We start from the raw sequence: 17,516 nt of genomic DNA on the forward strand, positions 1-17,516 counted from the left end.
TTAATGAGTAGTGTGTGATCCTAGGGTGGAAACACATAGATACTGAGTGATTTCAATGAGTCTTTCTGCATTCTGTTTTATACCGTTCACTTCAACCCCCCCAAAAGTCCTAATTTTCATCAATTTCTGCATTTGAGATCATTTCTACACTGCCACGTAGGGCTACACGATATGGGCAAGCAATCTGGGCCTTACTTTTAACCAAATGTTGCAATTTGACTTGCATTTAGAGCACAACACTTAACTAACTGTTGGAATCATGGAAATAGAATGTCTATTCTAGTTATATAATAGTGGGCACTTTTAATACAATGTTTGACATGACAACGAATGAAAATGCCAGGGAGGAGTTATTGTGACAAGGTAGGAACTAAAGTGTTGATGATAGGTGTTTCCTAGGGGGCCCATTAATCTTTGGCTACATTGTGTTCTCTCTTAGCTACATGAAATAGCTAACATGTTCTTGCTTTGCGTTTACCTCTAATTTATAAAATGCTGTTGCACAAACATGCTGATTTAGGTCTACACCATCACTGGTATTATCAGGCTGATAAGCTAATTACGCTTGCTCCTACTAGGACATTTATTAGCTAGCGATTAGCATTAGCGGCTAACAAGATTTAGGAACAACTTGTTAAGAAGACAAACTAGCTGTTTGCAGATGTAAAAAACAAAACAAGCTAATAGTGTAATTATAGAATGCTAGTAGATTTATATTAAGACACAAAGTGACAACTGCATTGTTGTCATCAACATTGTTGCATGTGCTGCATAGACCATGCAGACTAAACGCAAGTGTCTCGTGGTCGAGGAAAAACAAATGCGCTCCTTGAGTGAAAGGACCTGGAGCCAGGGCTAGGTCTGTGTGGAAAGCCGCATGGGGAGAGAAGACTCAAGTAGTGAACTATAAAAATGGACGTTACACACTACGTATCTCATTTAACAAACCAAACATTCAAATACCGGTATAGAAGGTAAAATAAAAACCCAAACCGGTCCATGCATCAATATCGGTATATCGCAAAAAACGGTATACCGCCCAGCCCTAATTACACCCACCACCAGAATCCATTCAATTAGACCTACCACCACAATTCATGTAATCTTTCAACCTGCAAACAGAATACATTAAGACAATTCAACACTGCTACAGAGAGTCATCATAGTTTAAGAGTCAAATCCATCTCCTGATGGGATTCTGTTCAGGCCAGCCAGAGTCCTGTCGGTAAGAGTCTAGACTGGAGTGTTGTTATGGCACAGCAGTCTGAGGGTGTTGGCTGAGTTTAACCCAGAGGTCCTAGCAAAGTAGGCCATTGCCAAAGTTTTGAGTGACCTCATGTCGGGGTGGAGTAGCCTTGGCAGTACAGTAAACATTCATACAAGTCACTCAGAGATTTGAGTGCGTTTGGCCAGGATGCATCCCAAATTACACCCTGTACAGCGCACTACTTTTGACCCGAGCCCTATGGGACAGGTCAGAAGAAGTGCACTACATAGGGAATAGGGTGCCATCGGGGATGTAAGTCAATGTCTCTTGAACAATACACAAATGACATCAAGCAGCACATGGCACTGAGACTGAACTCCATACAAAGCAAGGATAAGAGCCATTACAAATGAACAACTAACCACTTTAATGGAGTCTTAAAAACCAATGCACAACAAAAGAAACAAAAAACATAAAGCAACGCCATTACGAAAGGGAGACTTATCACCCTCCGACAACAAATATCCAATCGCACAAAAACAACAACTGTGTTATTCGGGAAAATGCATGTCTTTCCTGTAGCATTGTCATTTCTAGTTCAAGGTACAGTACATTGTACAAGGCCTCTATCAATCCCTCCATAGGCTAGTATCTCCAATAGTCTCTATGGTAGAAGCAGTACAGTACTTGCGGATCAGATCAGTCTTCCATAATGACAGCACTGCTGACTGACAAAGAGTTTCAGCGTTTTGTTAGATTTTTCCTTGTGATTAAAAAAGCTATAGCAGGGGGGCGGGTTTTAGCATTAGGGGGCGGGGTTTAGAGTTAGGGGGCAGGGACTCAGAGCAGGCTTAGTAGTCAGAGCTGATTCAATTTCTGATCACAGGTCAGTTTCATCATGCAGCGTTTGTTTTTACCCATAAGCCCCGCACGCTCTCAGGAGATACACATCTCGGGGGGCTGTGGTGTACTGGGCTTGGCTACCGGTGAAGTTGCCGGTACCAGCCCCGGTGGCCCCTTGTCGGCCTTCTCTGGGCCTGCTGGGGGCCCCAACGGGGGCTGGTTGCTTCTGGCGGCGGCTACAGTCTTCTTGAAGAGACGCATGCTGAGTTGGAAGAGCTCACTGTCCACCACAGGAACACTGGGGTACATCTGCTTGGCCAGGCCCTGGAGAGAGAAAGAGTTAGCTTACTATACAGCGATAGGCAGTGTGTGTCAAAATATTGCATATATCTACATATTTCCAGTCCATTCCTCCATATATACTACAGTAGAGGGCCATCTTAGTCAATTGGTATATGGTCTAGAATAGTCTATGGTTCTGGGTACAAGTACATTTTCATGGAGCACTCACCTTTTCGTTCTTGAGGAGCTGCCGTCTGATGGCCATGTCCCTGCGGGCACAGAGGGCCTTACAGCAGGGGCCCAGGTTCCTCAGCAGACCTGCCCTCTCTATCTTCCTGTTCAGAGCTGCCTTGTTCAGAGCACCCAGGTCGTGCTCAAACAGCTTGTCAGCATCTGGAGGAATGGACGGAGAGCTGGGTTAGACTCACTGCATGTTTCCAGTGATGAATGGAAGCAACATACAAACGATGCTTTTATTGCCGCTGCTTAGTGCTTTATCATATGCTAGCACTACACTGACTGCTTAGAGGGCTTTATGATATGCTAGCACCACACTGACTGCTTAGAGGGCTTTATGATATGCTAGCACCACACTGACTGCTTAGAGGGCTTTATGATATGCTAGCACCACACTGACTGCTTAGAGGGCTTTATGATATGCTAGCACCACACTGACTGCTTAGAGGGCTTTATGATATGCTAGCACCACACTGACTGCTTAGAGGGCTTTATGATATGCTAGCACCACACTGACTGCTTGGGGGGCTTTATCATATGCTAGCACCACACTGACTGCTTAGAGGGCTTTATGATATGCTAGCACCACACTGACTGCTTAGTGCTTTATGATATGCTAGCACCACACTGACTGCTTAGTGCTTTATGATATGCTAGCACCACACTGACTGCTTAGAGGGCTTTATGATATGCTAGCACCACACTGACTGCTTAGTGCTTTATGATATGCTAGCACCACACTGACTGCTTAGAGGGCTTTATGATATGCTAGCACCACACTGACTGCTTAGAGGGCTTTATGATATGCTAGCACCACACTGACTGCTTAGAGGGCTTTATGATATGCTAGCACCACACTGACTGCTTGGGGGGCTTTATCATATGCTAGCACCACACTGACTGCTTAGAGGGCTTTATGATATGCTAGCACCACACTGACTGCTTAGAGGGCTTTATGATATGCTAGCACCACACTGACTGCTTAGAGGGCTTTATGATATGCTAGCACCACACTGACTGCTTAGAGGGCTTTATGATATGCTAGCACCACACTGACTGCTTAGAGGGCTTTATGATATGCTAGCACCACACTGACTGCTTGGGGGGCTTTATCATATGCTAGCACCACACTGACTGCTTGGGGGGCTTTATGATATGCTAGCACCACACTGACTGCTTGGGGGGCTTTATGATATGCTAGCACCACACTGACTGCTTGGGGGGCTTTATGATATGCTAGCACCACACTGACTGCTTGGGGGGCTTTATGATATGCTAGCACCACACTGACTGCTTGGGGGCTTTATGATATGCTAGCACCACACTGACTGCTTAGAGGGCTTTATGATATGCTAGCACCACACTGACTGCTTAGTGCTTTATGATATGCTAGCACCACACTGACTGCTTAGTGCTTTATGATATGCTAGCACCACACTGACTGCTTAGAGGGCTTTATGATATGCTAGCACCACACTGACTGCTTAGTGCTTTATGATATGCTAGCACCACACTGACTGCTTAGAGGGCTTTATGATATGCTAGCACCACACTGACTGCTTAGAGGGCTTTATGATATGCTAGCACCACACTGACTGCTTAGAGGGCTTTATGATATGCTAGCACCACACTGACTGCTTGGGGGGCTTTATCATATGCTAGCACCACACTGACTGCTTAGAGGGCTTTATGATATGCTAGCACCACACTGACTGCTTAGAGGGCTTTATGATATGCTAGCACCACACTGACTGCTTAGAGGGCTTTATGATATGCTAGCACCACACTGACTGCTTAGAGGGCTTTATGATATGCTAGCACCACACTGACTGCTTAGAGGGCTTTATGATATGCTAGCACCACACTGACTGCTTGGGGGGCTTTATCATATGCTAGCACCACACTGACTGCTTGGGGGGCTTTATCATATGCTAGCACCACACTGACTGCTTGGGGGGCTTTATGATATGCTAGCACCACACTGACTGCTTGGGGGGCTTTATGATATGCTAGCACCACACTGACTGCTTGGGGGGCTTTATGATATGCTAGCACCACACTGACTGCTTGGGGGCTTTATGATATGCTAGCACCACACTGACTGCTTAGAGGGCTTTATGATATGCTAGCACCACACTGACTGCTTAGTGCTTTATGATATGCTAGCACCACACTGACTGCTTAGAGGGCTTTATGATATGCTAGCACCACACTGACTGCTTAGTGCTTTATGATATGCTAGCACCACACTGACTGCTTAGAGGGCTTTATGATATGCTAGCACCACACTGACTGCTTGGGGGGCTTTATGATATGCTAGCACCACACTGACTGCTTAGTGCTTTATGATATGCTAGCACCACACTGACTGCTTGTGGGGCTTTATGATATGCTAGCACCACACTGACTGCTTAGTGCTTTATGATATGCTAGCACCACACTGACTGCTTGGGGGGCTTTATGATATGCTAGCACCACACTGACTGCTTGGGGGCTTTATGATATGCTAGCACCACACTGACTGCTTGGGGGGCTTTATGATATGCTAGCACCACACTGACTGCTTGGGGGGCTTTATCATATGCTAGCACCACACTGACTGAGCCACGCTCTAAGTATGCATACTTCCATTAACAGTCTGTGTCTTGTAAAGTAGACAGAGTACAGTATGTAATAGTACTAATATAATCCAGTAGGAGTACAGTATGTAATAGTACTAATATAATCCAGTAGGAGTACAGTATGTAATAGTACTAATATAATCCAGTAGGAGTACAGTATGTAATAGTACTAATATAATCCAGTAGGAGTACAGTATGTAATAGTACTAATATAATCCAGTAGGAGTACAGTATGTAATAGTACTAATATAATCCAGTAGGAGAAAGACGGAGTACAGTATGTAATAGTACTAATATCTCCTCCAATCACCTTTAGGGTCGTCCAGCTCCTTTTTGCAGACCTCCCTGACTCTCTCCAGGAGCTCGGGCCCAGCCAGCCGCTTGGAGACGCCCGCCCTGAGGAGCACTGCCCCTGGGGTGAACCGGAGCAGAGCTGCCCCTGCCGCCCGGGGCTCCTGCTTCTGCTTGGGCATCAGGCTGGACCAGTCCACATCAATCACATCCAGGGGACCTGTAGGAACACAGCACATATGAAGGACTTAGACCACAATAACCAAACAATTTAGTTCACAATAATAAAAAAACACAACAGTTTGTCTTTTACCAGTGTCCAACTGCAGACTAGACAGGGTTGCCAGGTGTGTGATATTGGGCTAGTTTTGAGCTGGTTTGGAGGAGCCATTGGACCAGAATTTCTCATGACCTGGCAACCCCGCTGGCAAACAATAAGGACTGTGTAGCCCTGTTCTCAGCCAGAAGGACTGTGTAGCCCTGTTCTCAGCCAGAAGGACTGTGTAGCCCTGTTCTCAGCCAGAAGGACTGTGTAGTCCTGTTCTCAGCCAGAAGGACTGTGTAGCCCTGTTCTCAGCCAGAAGGACTGTGTAGTCCTGTTCTCAGCCAGAAGGACTGTGTAGCCCTGTTCTCAGCCAGAAGGACTGTGTAGTCCTGTTCTCAGCCAGAAGGACTGTGTAGTCCTGTTCTCAGCCAGAAGGACTGTGTAGCCCTGTTCTCAGCCAGAAGGACTGTGTAGTCCTGTTCTCAGCCAGAAGGACTGTGTAGCCCTGTTCTCAGCCAGAAGGACTGTGTAGTCCTGTTCTCAGCCAGAAGGACTGTGTAGTCCTGTTCTCAGCCAGAAGGACTGTGTAGTCCTGTTCTCAGTATTGTACCTGGCGTCTTCTCTTCTTCCTGCCCATCCTCTCTCTTCTGGGCGCTGTCCGCCAAGATCTCATCCAACTCGTCATCACTGATTGGCTCGTACTCCTCCCCGCCAGACACCACCGACACAGCGTCATCCGCCTTCGCGTCATCTTCGTCTGAGGACAAACAAATAAACTCACTCAATAACCTGCTACCATATCAACACAAACATAGGAAACAGATCTGGGACAAGGCTGTTGTTGCCAGCTCCCATGGTCACTGTCACACCAACTGTTCTGGGATCAGGCTAGTAGTTTGTGATTATAGATGATCCTTACCGTCAATGCTGTCCTGTTTCTCTGCTTCCTGTATCTGTCCTCCCACAGGGTGATGGCTGTTGCCTGCTTTGTCCTGGTCCATGCCGCCGTGTCCCAAGGCTTCGTGGGGGAGCAGGAGAGAGAACTCAGCCCTGTCCGGCCCCCTGATATCTGGTCTCATGTGATCTGGCCTTATGTCCGGTCTGATATCTGGCCCCCCTCTCATATCCCCTCGAATGTCTCCCCTAATATCAGGTCTCATATCACCTCGGATGTCTCCCCTAATATCAGGTCTCATGTCCCCTCGAATGTCTCCCCTAATATCAGGTCTCATGTCCCCTCGAATGTCTCCCCTCATATCCCCTCGAATGTCTCCCCTAATATCAGGTCTCATGTCTCCCCTCATATCAGGTCTCATGTCCCCTCGAATGTCTCCCCTCATATCGGGTCTCATATCCCCTCGAATATCTCCCCTAATATCGGGTCTCATGTCTCCCCTCATATCAGGTCTCATATCCCCTCGAATGTCTCCCCTAATATCAGGTCTCATGTCTCCCCTCATATCAGGTCTCATGTCCCCTCGAATGTCTCCCCTCATATCAGGTCTCATATCTCCTCGAATGTCTCCTCTCATGTCTCCTCTCATATCCCCTCGAATGTCTCCCCTCATATCAGGTCTCATATCTCCTCGCATGTCCCCTCTTAAATCGGGTCTGTCTCCCCTCATATCTGGTCTGTCTCCCCTCATATCTGGTCTGTCTCCCCTCATATCTGGTCTGTCTCCCCTCATGTCCATCCTGTTCTTGGGGTCCCCATGTGGCGGCAGGTCCATCAGCAGCATCCTCTCCCGCTCCCGGTCGTTGCCATGGTCACCACCGCGGCCAATGCCCCTGTTGCCACCACGCTCCCTTTCCCGCTCTCGTTCGTGCTGCTGCAGGAGACCCTCGGGCAGAAGCCGCTCTCTCTCACCCCGCATGTCACGGAGATCACGCTCTCTCATTTGCTCTCTGTTGCCTCCACGCATGAGGAGGGGTTCACGGCCTCTCCCACCCCACTCCCGTGGCCCCTCGGGCTCCCAGTCTCTCTGCTGCCCCTGCTGCTGGAGAGGAGGTAGTGGCCCCGGAGGCCCCTGTTGCTGTCGGAGGTCCTTGCGCTCACGCTCCCTCTCAAACTGTTCCCGCTCCCTCTCTCTCTCCCTCTCACGCTCTCTGCCGTCGTAGGACCCGGCCCGCGACTGCACCTGCCGCTCTGACTCAGGAGAGCTACGTCTGGAGCTGTGGCTGCGAGAGTCCTGCCGGTCTGGGAAGGAAAACCAACAGAAATGTAATATAAGAGATAATAATATCAATCAAATCAAACTAGTAAAGGAGCTCACTGTTTTCTCAACAAAACCTGTTAATAGTATGTGTCTGGCGTACCTGAGGAGGTGCTGCGACTGGGCTCTCCTCTCCTCAGCTGGTCGATGCGTGACTTCCGCTCCTCTCCCCTCACCACTGGAGGCTCTGTGAGCACTGGCCCCCTCTCTCTCTCACCACGCTCCCTCTCTCTTTCCCTGTCTCGCTCCCTTTCTCGCTCCCTTTCTCGTTCCCTTTCTCGTTCCCGGTCTCGGGAGTTGGCCCCCTGGAGCTGGTGTCCTCTCCTGGGTCGCCCTGGTCCTTGGCCCTGCTGAGGGTCCTCTCTGTGGGCTGACTCGTTGGAGGGAGAACGGAGACGTCTGGATGAGGCCCTGCTCTGGTTGCTTCCCATACTGCTGCTCCTCTTCTGCTCCGGAGGAGGCTTCCTCAGCAGGGGCTGGGACATGAGGGGCTGGGGAGGCAGGGTCTGGAGTAACATGGGAGGGTCCTGGGACAGCAGAGGGGCGATGGGCAGGGGAACAGGCCTCTCCAACCTCTCCTTGCCCCCCCTCGGACCTCCTCTCCTGGGAAGAGCTTCGGTCGGAGTCCTCTCAGTGGGGACTGTGGGGGGTGCCTTAACGGGCGCCGATCCACCACCGCGCTCCAGCACATCCTCGTCAGACCAGTCGCTGAAGTTGGCGTCCATTTTGACGGGCTGTGGCAAGGGCTCTGCAACTGAATGTGGCATGGCCCTCTGGGATAGCAGAGCCTCCTTTGGCGCGGGCGGGGGCGTCCGGGGACCCCTCTTGTTCCTCTTGCCCGGGGGAAGATGGGAGGAGCCTGGTTCCTCCTCCGACGCATCCGACTCAGCGCCACGGGATCGTTTCCTCTTCTTGTCCAGCGCCTTCTTCTTAGGCGCTTTGCGGGGGGAGAGGAGAGGGGGTGGGGGGGCGTCCGAGAGGGCCATGGAGGAGGGGGGCTCTGGGTTGGTGAACCTCTCTGGAGCTCCTGAAACACCTCCTGCCACAGCCTCCTCCTTCCTCCCCTTCTTCAGGCCTTTCTTCTGGGACTTAGTCTTCTTCTTGCCCTCCTCATGACCTGACGGGACTGGAGTATCTCTGTCCTCAGTGACCAGGGCCACGGGAGGCGGGGGAGGGGTGGGCTCCCGACCGTCCCTCTCTTTACCCCTCCTAGAGTCCGAGCCGGAGGCCGAGACAGGGGTACTGCTATCTGAGGGGTGCTCCCCCCGTCTCTCTCCTCCTCTGCCTGCTCCTCCTCTGTCTCCGCGGGCGTCGGCCTCCTCGTTCCGGCGGCTCCTCCCCTCCCTCTTGTCCCCGCCTCCACGGCGCTCCTCGTCCTTCCAGCGGCTGGGCTTGGCGTCCTCCGCTACAGAGGTGCTGGGGGGGGAACGCAGGAGGGGGTCCTGGGGCGGGAGTACCACCTGACTCAACAGCCGGTGTTTCTCAACACCTGAACACACACCAAGAAGCCGAGGGATTCTGTTAGCACCAAGGTTTATCAACATCATGGAAATGTCAACAAAGGTCAAAGAAACAAAACACCTTGTTATCTTAAAGGGTGCCTTGGCTCGGTCTCAAAGATCTCTGATCGCCTTCTAATAACAACCAAACCCCAGCTGTTACTTCTATGTCAGCACGTTGAGTTCCAGTCTGTCTGTATGAAATGTGCTCAAACATTAAAAGGTGTTATCACCATTACTGAGTGTGCCCTGGGCTCACGTGGAGGGATATTGAAGTGATCAGGCCAAGGCACCCTTTGGGGAGGTGTTAATCCATACGGGACTAGTTTCCTCCAGACAGAACCAGTGCTGTTTGTTTTTCCCATTAAAGAGTGTCCCTACTGTCAAGCACTGGAGGAGGAGGACACACTGGTACTGTGACGGGGAGGATGGTGATTGGGCCAGAGCCAGAGGTGGGGCGGACCTTGGGCTGACCTCCACCAATCAAACGCTCACTTTTCTCCTCAGGGCTGTTGTATTCCTCGCCGTCTCCTGGGGTGGCGTCCCTTGCTCGCTTGGGAGAGGGGCGAGTCGGGCTGGGTGTGGTCTCTACCCTGTGCCTCTTCCGGCTGCAGATGACACAAACAGAGAAGAGGGGTTAGAGGTCAGCTGGGTTGTGTTAAGTTGGAAAGAAACAGACGGAAACTAACCACAACTAAGGTAAAACAATGGAGTGATTCTAGTTAAGTGTCATGGGTTAGTGGTTACCAGGGTTGGGTCTGGAATTGAAATGGAACTGACCCCAACCCTGGTGGTTACTACTGATACTTGCCTGGTCTTGCGGTCTTCATGCGAGTCTCGGACAGAGCGGTCGTCCCTTGGTTCATCCCTAGTCCGTTCCCGTCGCTCATCCCTTCCTTTCTCACGCTCCTCCCATTCCCGCTGCCTCTCCCTCTCTCTTTGCTCTCGCTCCCTCTCCCGCTCTCGTTCCCTCTCCCGCTCTCTCTCCTTCCTCTCCCTATCTCGCTCCTCCCTCTCCCGCTCCCTCTCTTCCCTCTCCCGTTCCCTCTCTCGCTCCTTTTCCCTCTCTTTCTCCTTTTCCCTCTCCCTTTCCTTTTCCCTCTCTCGCTCCCGTTCTCGCTCCCTCTCCCGAACCCTCTCCCGCTCTGCCTCCCTCTCCTTCTCCTTCTCTCTTTCTCTCTCCTTCTCTCTTTCCCGTTCCCTCTCTCGCTCCCTCTCTCGGGCCCTGTCCTCTCGCCTGTCCCCTCCTTTTTCCTCTCCTCTGCGTTCATCCCTCCCTCTGGTCTCCTCCCTGTCCGGCTCTTCTCCTCTGGCTGGGTGCCGACCAGGAGAGGAAGCTCTTTGCTCTGTTAGAAACAGAGGAAACAGCCAGTCAGTCACAACATCCAACACCAAGGGTTCATTCTGAATGAATGTTTCAGAAAGCATTAGAGGAGAGGGCCTGAGGGACCTGGATCTTCTTCTCCCGTACGAGGAAGAGACAGGATGCTTTACGAAGGCTTTGTGTTACATATAACTGTGTTTCTTGTTGTCCTTGCCTCTTGTAGCATCAGCTGTGTCCTTTGTCAGTTGCCCTGTCTAGCTGTGTCCTTTCTGTCTATGTCTCGTTTCTATTTGAAATCACTCACTACAGAACATTGAGATTGTTTTTCAATGATAAGCGTATTAAAAATGGTATTTTATTTAACGTGTATTATAGATGAAATGTATTTTTTCTCCTCACCTCTCTCCCTGTTCTCTCTGCGGTCACCACGGTCGGTGTGACCACCTCTACGGTCGTAGGATGAGTCTCTCCCAGTCGCCTGCTCCCCTCCTCTCCTGTCTCCGTCATAACGGTCACGCTCCGCTCCTCCTCTGTCGACACCTCCTCTTTCGGCGCCTCCTCCTCTCTCTGCGCCTCCTCTCTCCGCCCCGCGGTCGGTGCTCCTCTCCGCACTCTTCTCACGGAAGCCTCCGCCGCTACGTGACTCCCAGCCGTCATGACCACCGCTCTCCTGCTGGGAGCCTCGGGCGTTCCGGGTGGAGCCTGAGGAAACTGAGGCAGGAAGGACAGAGTTAAGAGTGTGCTGAAACAGACACAGAGGGGATTGGATTATCTGGCCTGGGATGCCCCGGTGGGAGGAGTTCGCACCAGGTGAACAGTGACTGTATTCGTTTTGGAAGCGGGCGGCCTCCCAGGCACGAGCCAGGTGCCCCCCTCTGGGCTGACGGCGAAACAGGTACAAAACAAAAGTGACGTAGGTTATGAACGTGGAGTAATGAGTAGGAACCAGAGGCTTTTCTCACGTGAAAAAGTGACATAGGTTATGAACGTGGAGTAATGAGTAGGAACCAGAGGCTTTTCTCACGTGAAAAAGTGACGTAGGTTATGAACGTGGAGTAATGAGTAGGAACCAGAGGCTTTTCTCACGTGAAAAAGTGACGTAGGTTATGAACGTGGAGTAATGAGTAGGAACCAGAGGCTTTTCTCACGTGAAAAAGTGACATAGGTTATGAACGTGGAGTAATGAGTAGGAACCAGAGGCTTTTCTCACGTGAAAAAGTGACGTAGGTTATGAACGTGGAGTAATGAGTAGGAACCAGAGGCTTTTCTCACGTGAAAAAGTGATTGCTTTTGATATGAACGCTTTATCTGCCTTCCCAATGAAAACTCGTTTGATCAATAATAGATGTTTCTGGGTGATGCTCCATGCTGCTTTGTTGACAACATGGCCGAGCAGCACAGATTACTGTTCCATTTGAGAAGGGAGCTCCTCCCTCAGCCATAGACTGGTGCACCGCAGTTCATCTTGATCAAATTCCCTCACTTCCACAAACACAACAGCAACAAACACATTAACAACTGTTACTCCAACTGGCCATTAGTAGGTTTTGCTGGTCATAAGATGTGTGATGTCATGTGTGACCTCACCTTTGTCAGATGCGTCAGCCTCGCGGCCCCTACCCCTGCCAGGTCTCTCAGCTCTACTCTCTGTCCTCGTCTCCCCCTTCCCTTCAGTCCTCCCTCCTTCCTCTCGCCCGTGGCCCCTCCCATAGCCCCTCCCCTCCTCCGGGACAGCCTCCTCCTTCCTGTCCGTCTTCTCCCTCTCTCCTCTCTCCCGCTCCCTCTCTTTCTCCTTTTCTCGCTCCCTCTCCCGTTCTCGGTCCCTGTACTCCAGAGGGTCTCGTCCGGAGCGTGTTGACGTGGTCTCTGTGGTTCTGGGTTCCCGGGTCGAGTCCTTGGTGTCCCGGTCTCTATCCCTGGTGGGGTCCCTGGAGGTACTGGTGGAGTCTCCTCGTCGGTCGCTGCGCCCGTCACCCCGGCGGTCTCGCCCCTCTTTTGTCTCCCGGTCCTCACGGGCGGCATCACGAGAAGAGCTCGTCTCTGCCGCCTCGTAGTCCCGGTCCTCACGGCTACCGTCTTTCTCTCGCTTCCCGCGGCTCTCTGCATGGACGAGACAAAAACACAGGTCTGTGTCATTACAGCGTCCAGTCAAACGACACAATGTAGACACTGTTTTCATGTAAACAAACAGCAACATATAGAAAACCAGTAGTTTATTTAAAGGGAGGTGACCACATATAGAAAACCAGTAGTTTATTTAAAGGTGGTGACCACATATAGAAAACCAGTAGTTTATTTAAAGGTGGTGACCACATATAGAAAACCAGTAGTTTATTTAAAGGTGGTGACCACATATAGAAAACCAGTAGTTTATTTAAAGGTGGTGACCACATATAGAAAACCAGTAGTTTATTTAAAGGGAGGTGACCACATATAGAAAACCAGTAGTTTATTTAAAGGGAGGTGACCACATATAGAAAACCAGTAGTTTATTTAAAGGTGGTGACCACATATAGAAAACCAGTAGTTTATTTAAAGGTGGTGACCACATATAGAAAACCAGTAGTTTATTTAAAGGTGGTGACCACATATAGAAAACCAGTAGTTTATTTAAAGGTGGTGACCACATATAGAAAACCAGTAGTTTATTTAAAGGTGGTGACCACATATAGAAAACCAGTAGTTTATTTAAAGGTGGTGACCACATATAGAAAACCAGTAGTTTATTTAAAGGTGGTGACCACATATAGAAAACCAGTAGTTTATTTAAAGGTGGTGACCACATATAGAAAACCAGTAGTTTATTTAAAGGTGGTGACCACATATAGAAAACCAGTAGTTTATTTAGAGGTGGTGACCACATATAGAAAACCAGTAGTTTATTTAAAAGGAGGTGACCACATATAGAAAATGGTCTGTGTTTTATGTTAATGAGTTGCTGTACCGTCTCGACGCTCGTGTCGGTGCTCCTGGGCAGGTGGGCTCCTCCCCCTCTCACTGCGTCCTCTCTCACGCCCCCGAGAGTGGTTTCGTCCTCCGGGGCTAGTCCTCCTCTGAGGAGAGGAGGTGTCCCGGGAGGCTGCAGGGGAGCGGGAGGAACACCTCTGGCCAGGAGGTGAGGAGGCGGCTGGGGGCTCGCGGTTGTAGGTGGGGGATGCCGAGCGGCGCCGGCGAGGGGAAGAAGAGTGTCTCTGGGCTGAGGAGCCAGAGTGGGAGGAGGGGGAGTGGTGGCGGGGCGGGGTGGGGGTGCGCTTGTGGCGGGGAGGGGGAGACCTGGAAGACCAGGAGAGGACGAGGGGTTATGGTTATTCAGGGAAAGTGACCGTCTTGCTAGTCTGTCTACCATCTACACCAACTCATGAGAATCCTGCTAATAACATGACTGAAAATGCTAGTGTTAGGATAGATGGCATGTTTAGACCATCGTCTCAGGTTCAGGTACTGCTGGATATTTCTCCATTTCTGCAAGCCGATGTTTATACTGTCATCTTACTGCTTCCGGCATGACAATGATGTTGTTATCTTCTTAGTGTCTAACAGGCTACTGACCTGTGAGGTGGGGAGGCAGGCGCAAGGGTCTTCTGGGAGGCTACTTTTGGGGAGGTGGACTTGTTCTTCCTGGCTGACGGGGACGCCTCTCGGTCTCTGGAAAGAGAGGACACGCTGCCGGAACGTTCCTCAGACATCACAGACCGCTTGGCCTTGTGGGAGCTGTCTGACCGGTCTCTGCAAGCGCCAAGAGAAACTAAAAGTGAGTCCCTTTTCATAGTATATTCAACAACAGTGCTAACAGACTTGTTTAAATGCCTGTTGTTTTCAGTGGGTCTTGTTATATGCCTATTCAACGAGGCTGCTAGATCCCTCTACAGCTTGGAGTGGAGCTGGACAAAGCATGGCAGTCAACCTCTTTACCTGCGTTTCTCCTTCTTCTCCTTGTGTTTCTCCACATCTCTCCCTCTCTCCTTTCCCTCCTTGGGCGGCTTCTCCTCACACTTCTCCTTGTTCTTGTGCTTCCCCTTGTGCTTCTTCCCCCCGGCTGCCATGACAGGGTTCACCAGCGGAAGCACCGGAGGAGGGGGGCTGGGGGTGCGGGGACCTTTCTTCTTCCCGTGGCCCCCCTTGGAAGATCTGGCCGTGGCGGATGCAGAGGACGACACAGAGGTCTTCTTCTCCTTCTTCCTAGAACCGGAAGCTTTAGGTCCTTTAGTGTGTTTGGGGGATCCACTGGACTTCCTGGAGGAGGGGGAACCTCTAGAGCTGGAACGTTCCGGGGATGTCTGGAATTACAACGTGGAATAAAGGCAGAATTGGTTAGCACGGACACTGAAAGGAGAGAAGTCTAAATCAGATATGAGTGTTGATATGGATGGCTCCTGAATGACAATAAGGTTAGGTAGGTATCTCTTATTACCTTGGATATGATAGTGGTCCTAGTTTTGGTGGTCGGCTCCTAGCGAGAGATTGTAAGTGTATAAGGTTATAAAACAGATCAACCTCAGTCTTAAATCATGCAGGGCTCTATGAACTATAGTAGATATAGCTACAGTCGATACATGCATACCGGTACCTCTTTCTTGATAACAATCTCCTCTCTTTTCTCCATATTCTCCTGCTCCAACTTCATGAGCTCCCGCTGGATCTTCTGTCTCTTCATCTCTAGGGATAATTCGTAGTCGTAGTCACCGTTATCCGAGTCTGAAAGACAAATACAACAGCACATCACTTAAGGTTAGAATATGCAAATATACAAACAGCTTTTCCCAATAGAGTGAAAAACGGTTCGACATTCATTAGTTCTCCTTTCATATGTTAATAAGGGCACGTGCTTTCTTTTCGTTGTGCCTATTGAACACGGCACTACTTTCAAACCTCACCTTCGCGGTTGGCTTCCCACTCGGTGGTCTCTTCTTCGCTGGCAGGGCTTCTCTCTTTAGTGATTTTTATATCTTCCTTCTCCCTGTGGCGGCCTCGGGACGAGTCTCGCTGCTGCAGAACACAGACAGGTTTACATGGAAGACTCCCATACATGTTGGTCTAATATCTAACTAGTAAAATGGTGGTTCACTATGTCCTAAAGAACAAAAGAAAACCGGACATGAAAGCGAGGTGTGTGTGGAGAGTAACTCACTCTGGCTGTGGGGGACGTAGGCTCCTCTGGGTCTCTCTTTGTAGCATCTGATTCAACATCCTGCCTCTTATTCTTCATCCTCTCTCGCAGATCGCCAGTTGGTCTCTCCGCTGACCTGTTTACACACAAACATATGGTAATCTCCGGCATTGGTTCAGCATAAGACAACTGCTTATCAAAGCTTATCAAATACAATAAGAAACAGCCATGGGAGAATGTTTGGACCGTCTGACTGTGTTGCCCACTTGGATAAAATATCTATTTTTCAGTTGCCTGCATACACGGGTCACAGGCAATTCTCCAAGGCCATCTAACCTGCTAAAAGATCCACTAAATCCTTTGCCTCGTGGCTGAGTTCCATGTGTGTAGCGACAAGTATTGCCGTAACTGCAATTCCCAGTCTTCAACCAATTTCTACAATTAGTCTGAAAGGAAGAAAGCAAGAAAGTGTCATTTAATGAAGCAGAAATAGGGTTTTGCTCTGATGAATCCAAAATTCAAAGATGTTCTTTCTCTACCTTCTCTGGACATGCATGTGTTGTATCTGTCAGTGGGTTAGATGCAGGTGTAGAGGTACACACCTCGACAGCATTACTACCAGTGCTGGGGCCAAGTCTTTCAAACACGCTGGGCCGGCGAGACGGGGTGGTGGTGGTCTGGCTACTGCTGCTGTCAGATATGGTTTTAGAATTCTCCACTGTTACCCTCCGCCTTATCTTGGACATTCTGCAGGGCTGCAATGGTAGAATAATATATTATAAACCTGCATTGGTATATACAGAAATCTGAATATGCACTTTACTGTAAACAACAAAACATTTCAACGTTGGTTTGTCAAACAACAAAAATCAGTAGCCTGGTTGACATTTCCATTTGAAACTAATGTAGCAAATTGATGCAAAGAAACATTGGGTATTTTGTGAATCTTTTTACACACTGGATCACACTGATCTGGGTTGTAATTATTCTTCCAAACAGTTGCAAAACGTTCCATTTTGCAACTAAAAATAGTTTTTAATTGTACAAATTCAGTTAGCTCTCTCCCCGTTTCGTTTGCTTCCGTTTAAGAAGTTTTGAAACAGAATCGGCTTTAATGAATACACCCCAACATCAACGTTAACGCTACCAATCAAGCCCCGATGATGAGTTAACATTAGCCTATTGATACTGACTAGTTACTAACACGTTAGTTAACTAATCATTTATGCATATTTTTTGGCCAGAGATCGTATCTGAAAATGCAGTTTGGTAGCTAGCTAGTTAACTAGCGAATGAAACGGGAACTATGGATATTTATGCTAACGTATTAGCATAAGCTAGCTATGCTCTCTGGGCCCGAGGCCTGTATAAGCCATCCCCATATTCTAAGATCCTGGAAAGCTAATGCACATTGCATTAAAAGAGTTGCCTCACCCAAAATATTAATTCGGTGTCGCATCTATTTTCGTAGGCAATGGGATTCGCTACCTCTTGAAATCACAAGTTGTATTCTTGCATTTCAATGGCAGGGGCTCCCCTATCCGCCTTCATGTTGGCAAAGGGTGCGTGTGTAATGATTGGGTGTGTTTTCGACCGTAGAGATCTAAAAGTGGAGCCGCAATATAAT

The 17,516-nt window shown here is 49.5% G+C and overlaps 1 protein-coding gene across 6 annotated transcripts; it reads right to left on the reverse strand.

The window, feature by feature from the left end:
- Positions 1 to 1,610: 1,610 nt before the first annotated feature.
- On the reverse strand, positions 1,611 to 17,511 carry LOC110515325 (zinc finger CCCH domain-containing protein 13). 6 transcript variants are annotated; one of them, XM_090207308.1, is made up of 20 exons: positions 17,324 to 17,511; positions 16,429 to 16,644; positions 16,226 to 16,335; positions 15,911 to 16,025; positions 15,657 to 15,768; positions 15,350 to 15,477; positions 15,194 to 15,232; positions 14,695 to 15,059; positions 14,332 to 14,508; positions 13,727 to 14,055; positions 12,370 to 12,882; positions 11,182 to 11,493; positions 10,270 to 10,804; positions 9,840 to 10,066; positions 8,063 to 9,448; positions 6,666 to 7,943; positions 6,357 to 6,503; positions 5,501 to 5,701; positions 2,562 to 2,725; positions 1,611 to 2,374 (listed from the first exon to the last, which is right to left on the reverse strand). In XM_090207308.1, the coding sequence occupies exons 2-20, from the start codon at positions 16,633 to 16,635 to the stop codon at positions 2,144 to 2,146; spliced, it is 6,576 nt and encodes a 2,191-aa protein (XP_090063434.1). In that variant the 5' UTR covers positions 16,636 to 16,644; positions 17,324 to 17,511; the 3' UTR covers positions 1,611 to 2,143. The 6 variants fall into 6 exon arrangements, with proteins under 6 accessions (XP_090063434.1, XP_090063438.1, XP_090063436.1 ...); XM_090207312.1 differs by having other exon boundaries at positions 9,954 to 10,066; positions 16,492 to 16,644; positions 17,324 to 17,500; XM_090207310.1 differs by having other exon boundaries at positions 16,492 to 16,644; positions 17,324 to 17,500.
- Positions 17,512 to 17,516: the final 5 nt, after the last annotated feature.

Source organism: Oncorhynchus mykiss, chromosome 18, assembly GCF_057628025.1.
Source record: "Oncorhynchus mykiss isolate SJ-2025 chromosome 18, ASM5762802v1, whole genome shotgun sequence".
In the NCBI taxonomy this organism is placed as follows: Eukaryota; Metazoa; Chordata; class Actinopteri; order Salmoniformes; family Salmonidae; genus Oncorhynchus; species Oncorhynchus mykiss.

Coding starts and splice junctions, on each gene's coding strand:
- LOC110515325 (XM_090207307.1), bottom strand. CDS start 16,635: ATGTCCAAGATAAGGCGGAGGGTAACAGTGGAGAATTCTAAAACCATA. Junction 16,026..16,225: donor TTTAGTGGATCTTTTAGCAG/GTTAGATGGCCT, acceptor GTGTGTAAACAG/GTCAGCGGAGAGACCAACTG. Junction 2,726..5,500: donor GGAGCTGGACGACCCTAAAG/GTGATTGGAGGA, acceptor CCATTCCTCCAG/ATGCTGACAAGCTGTTTGAG.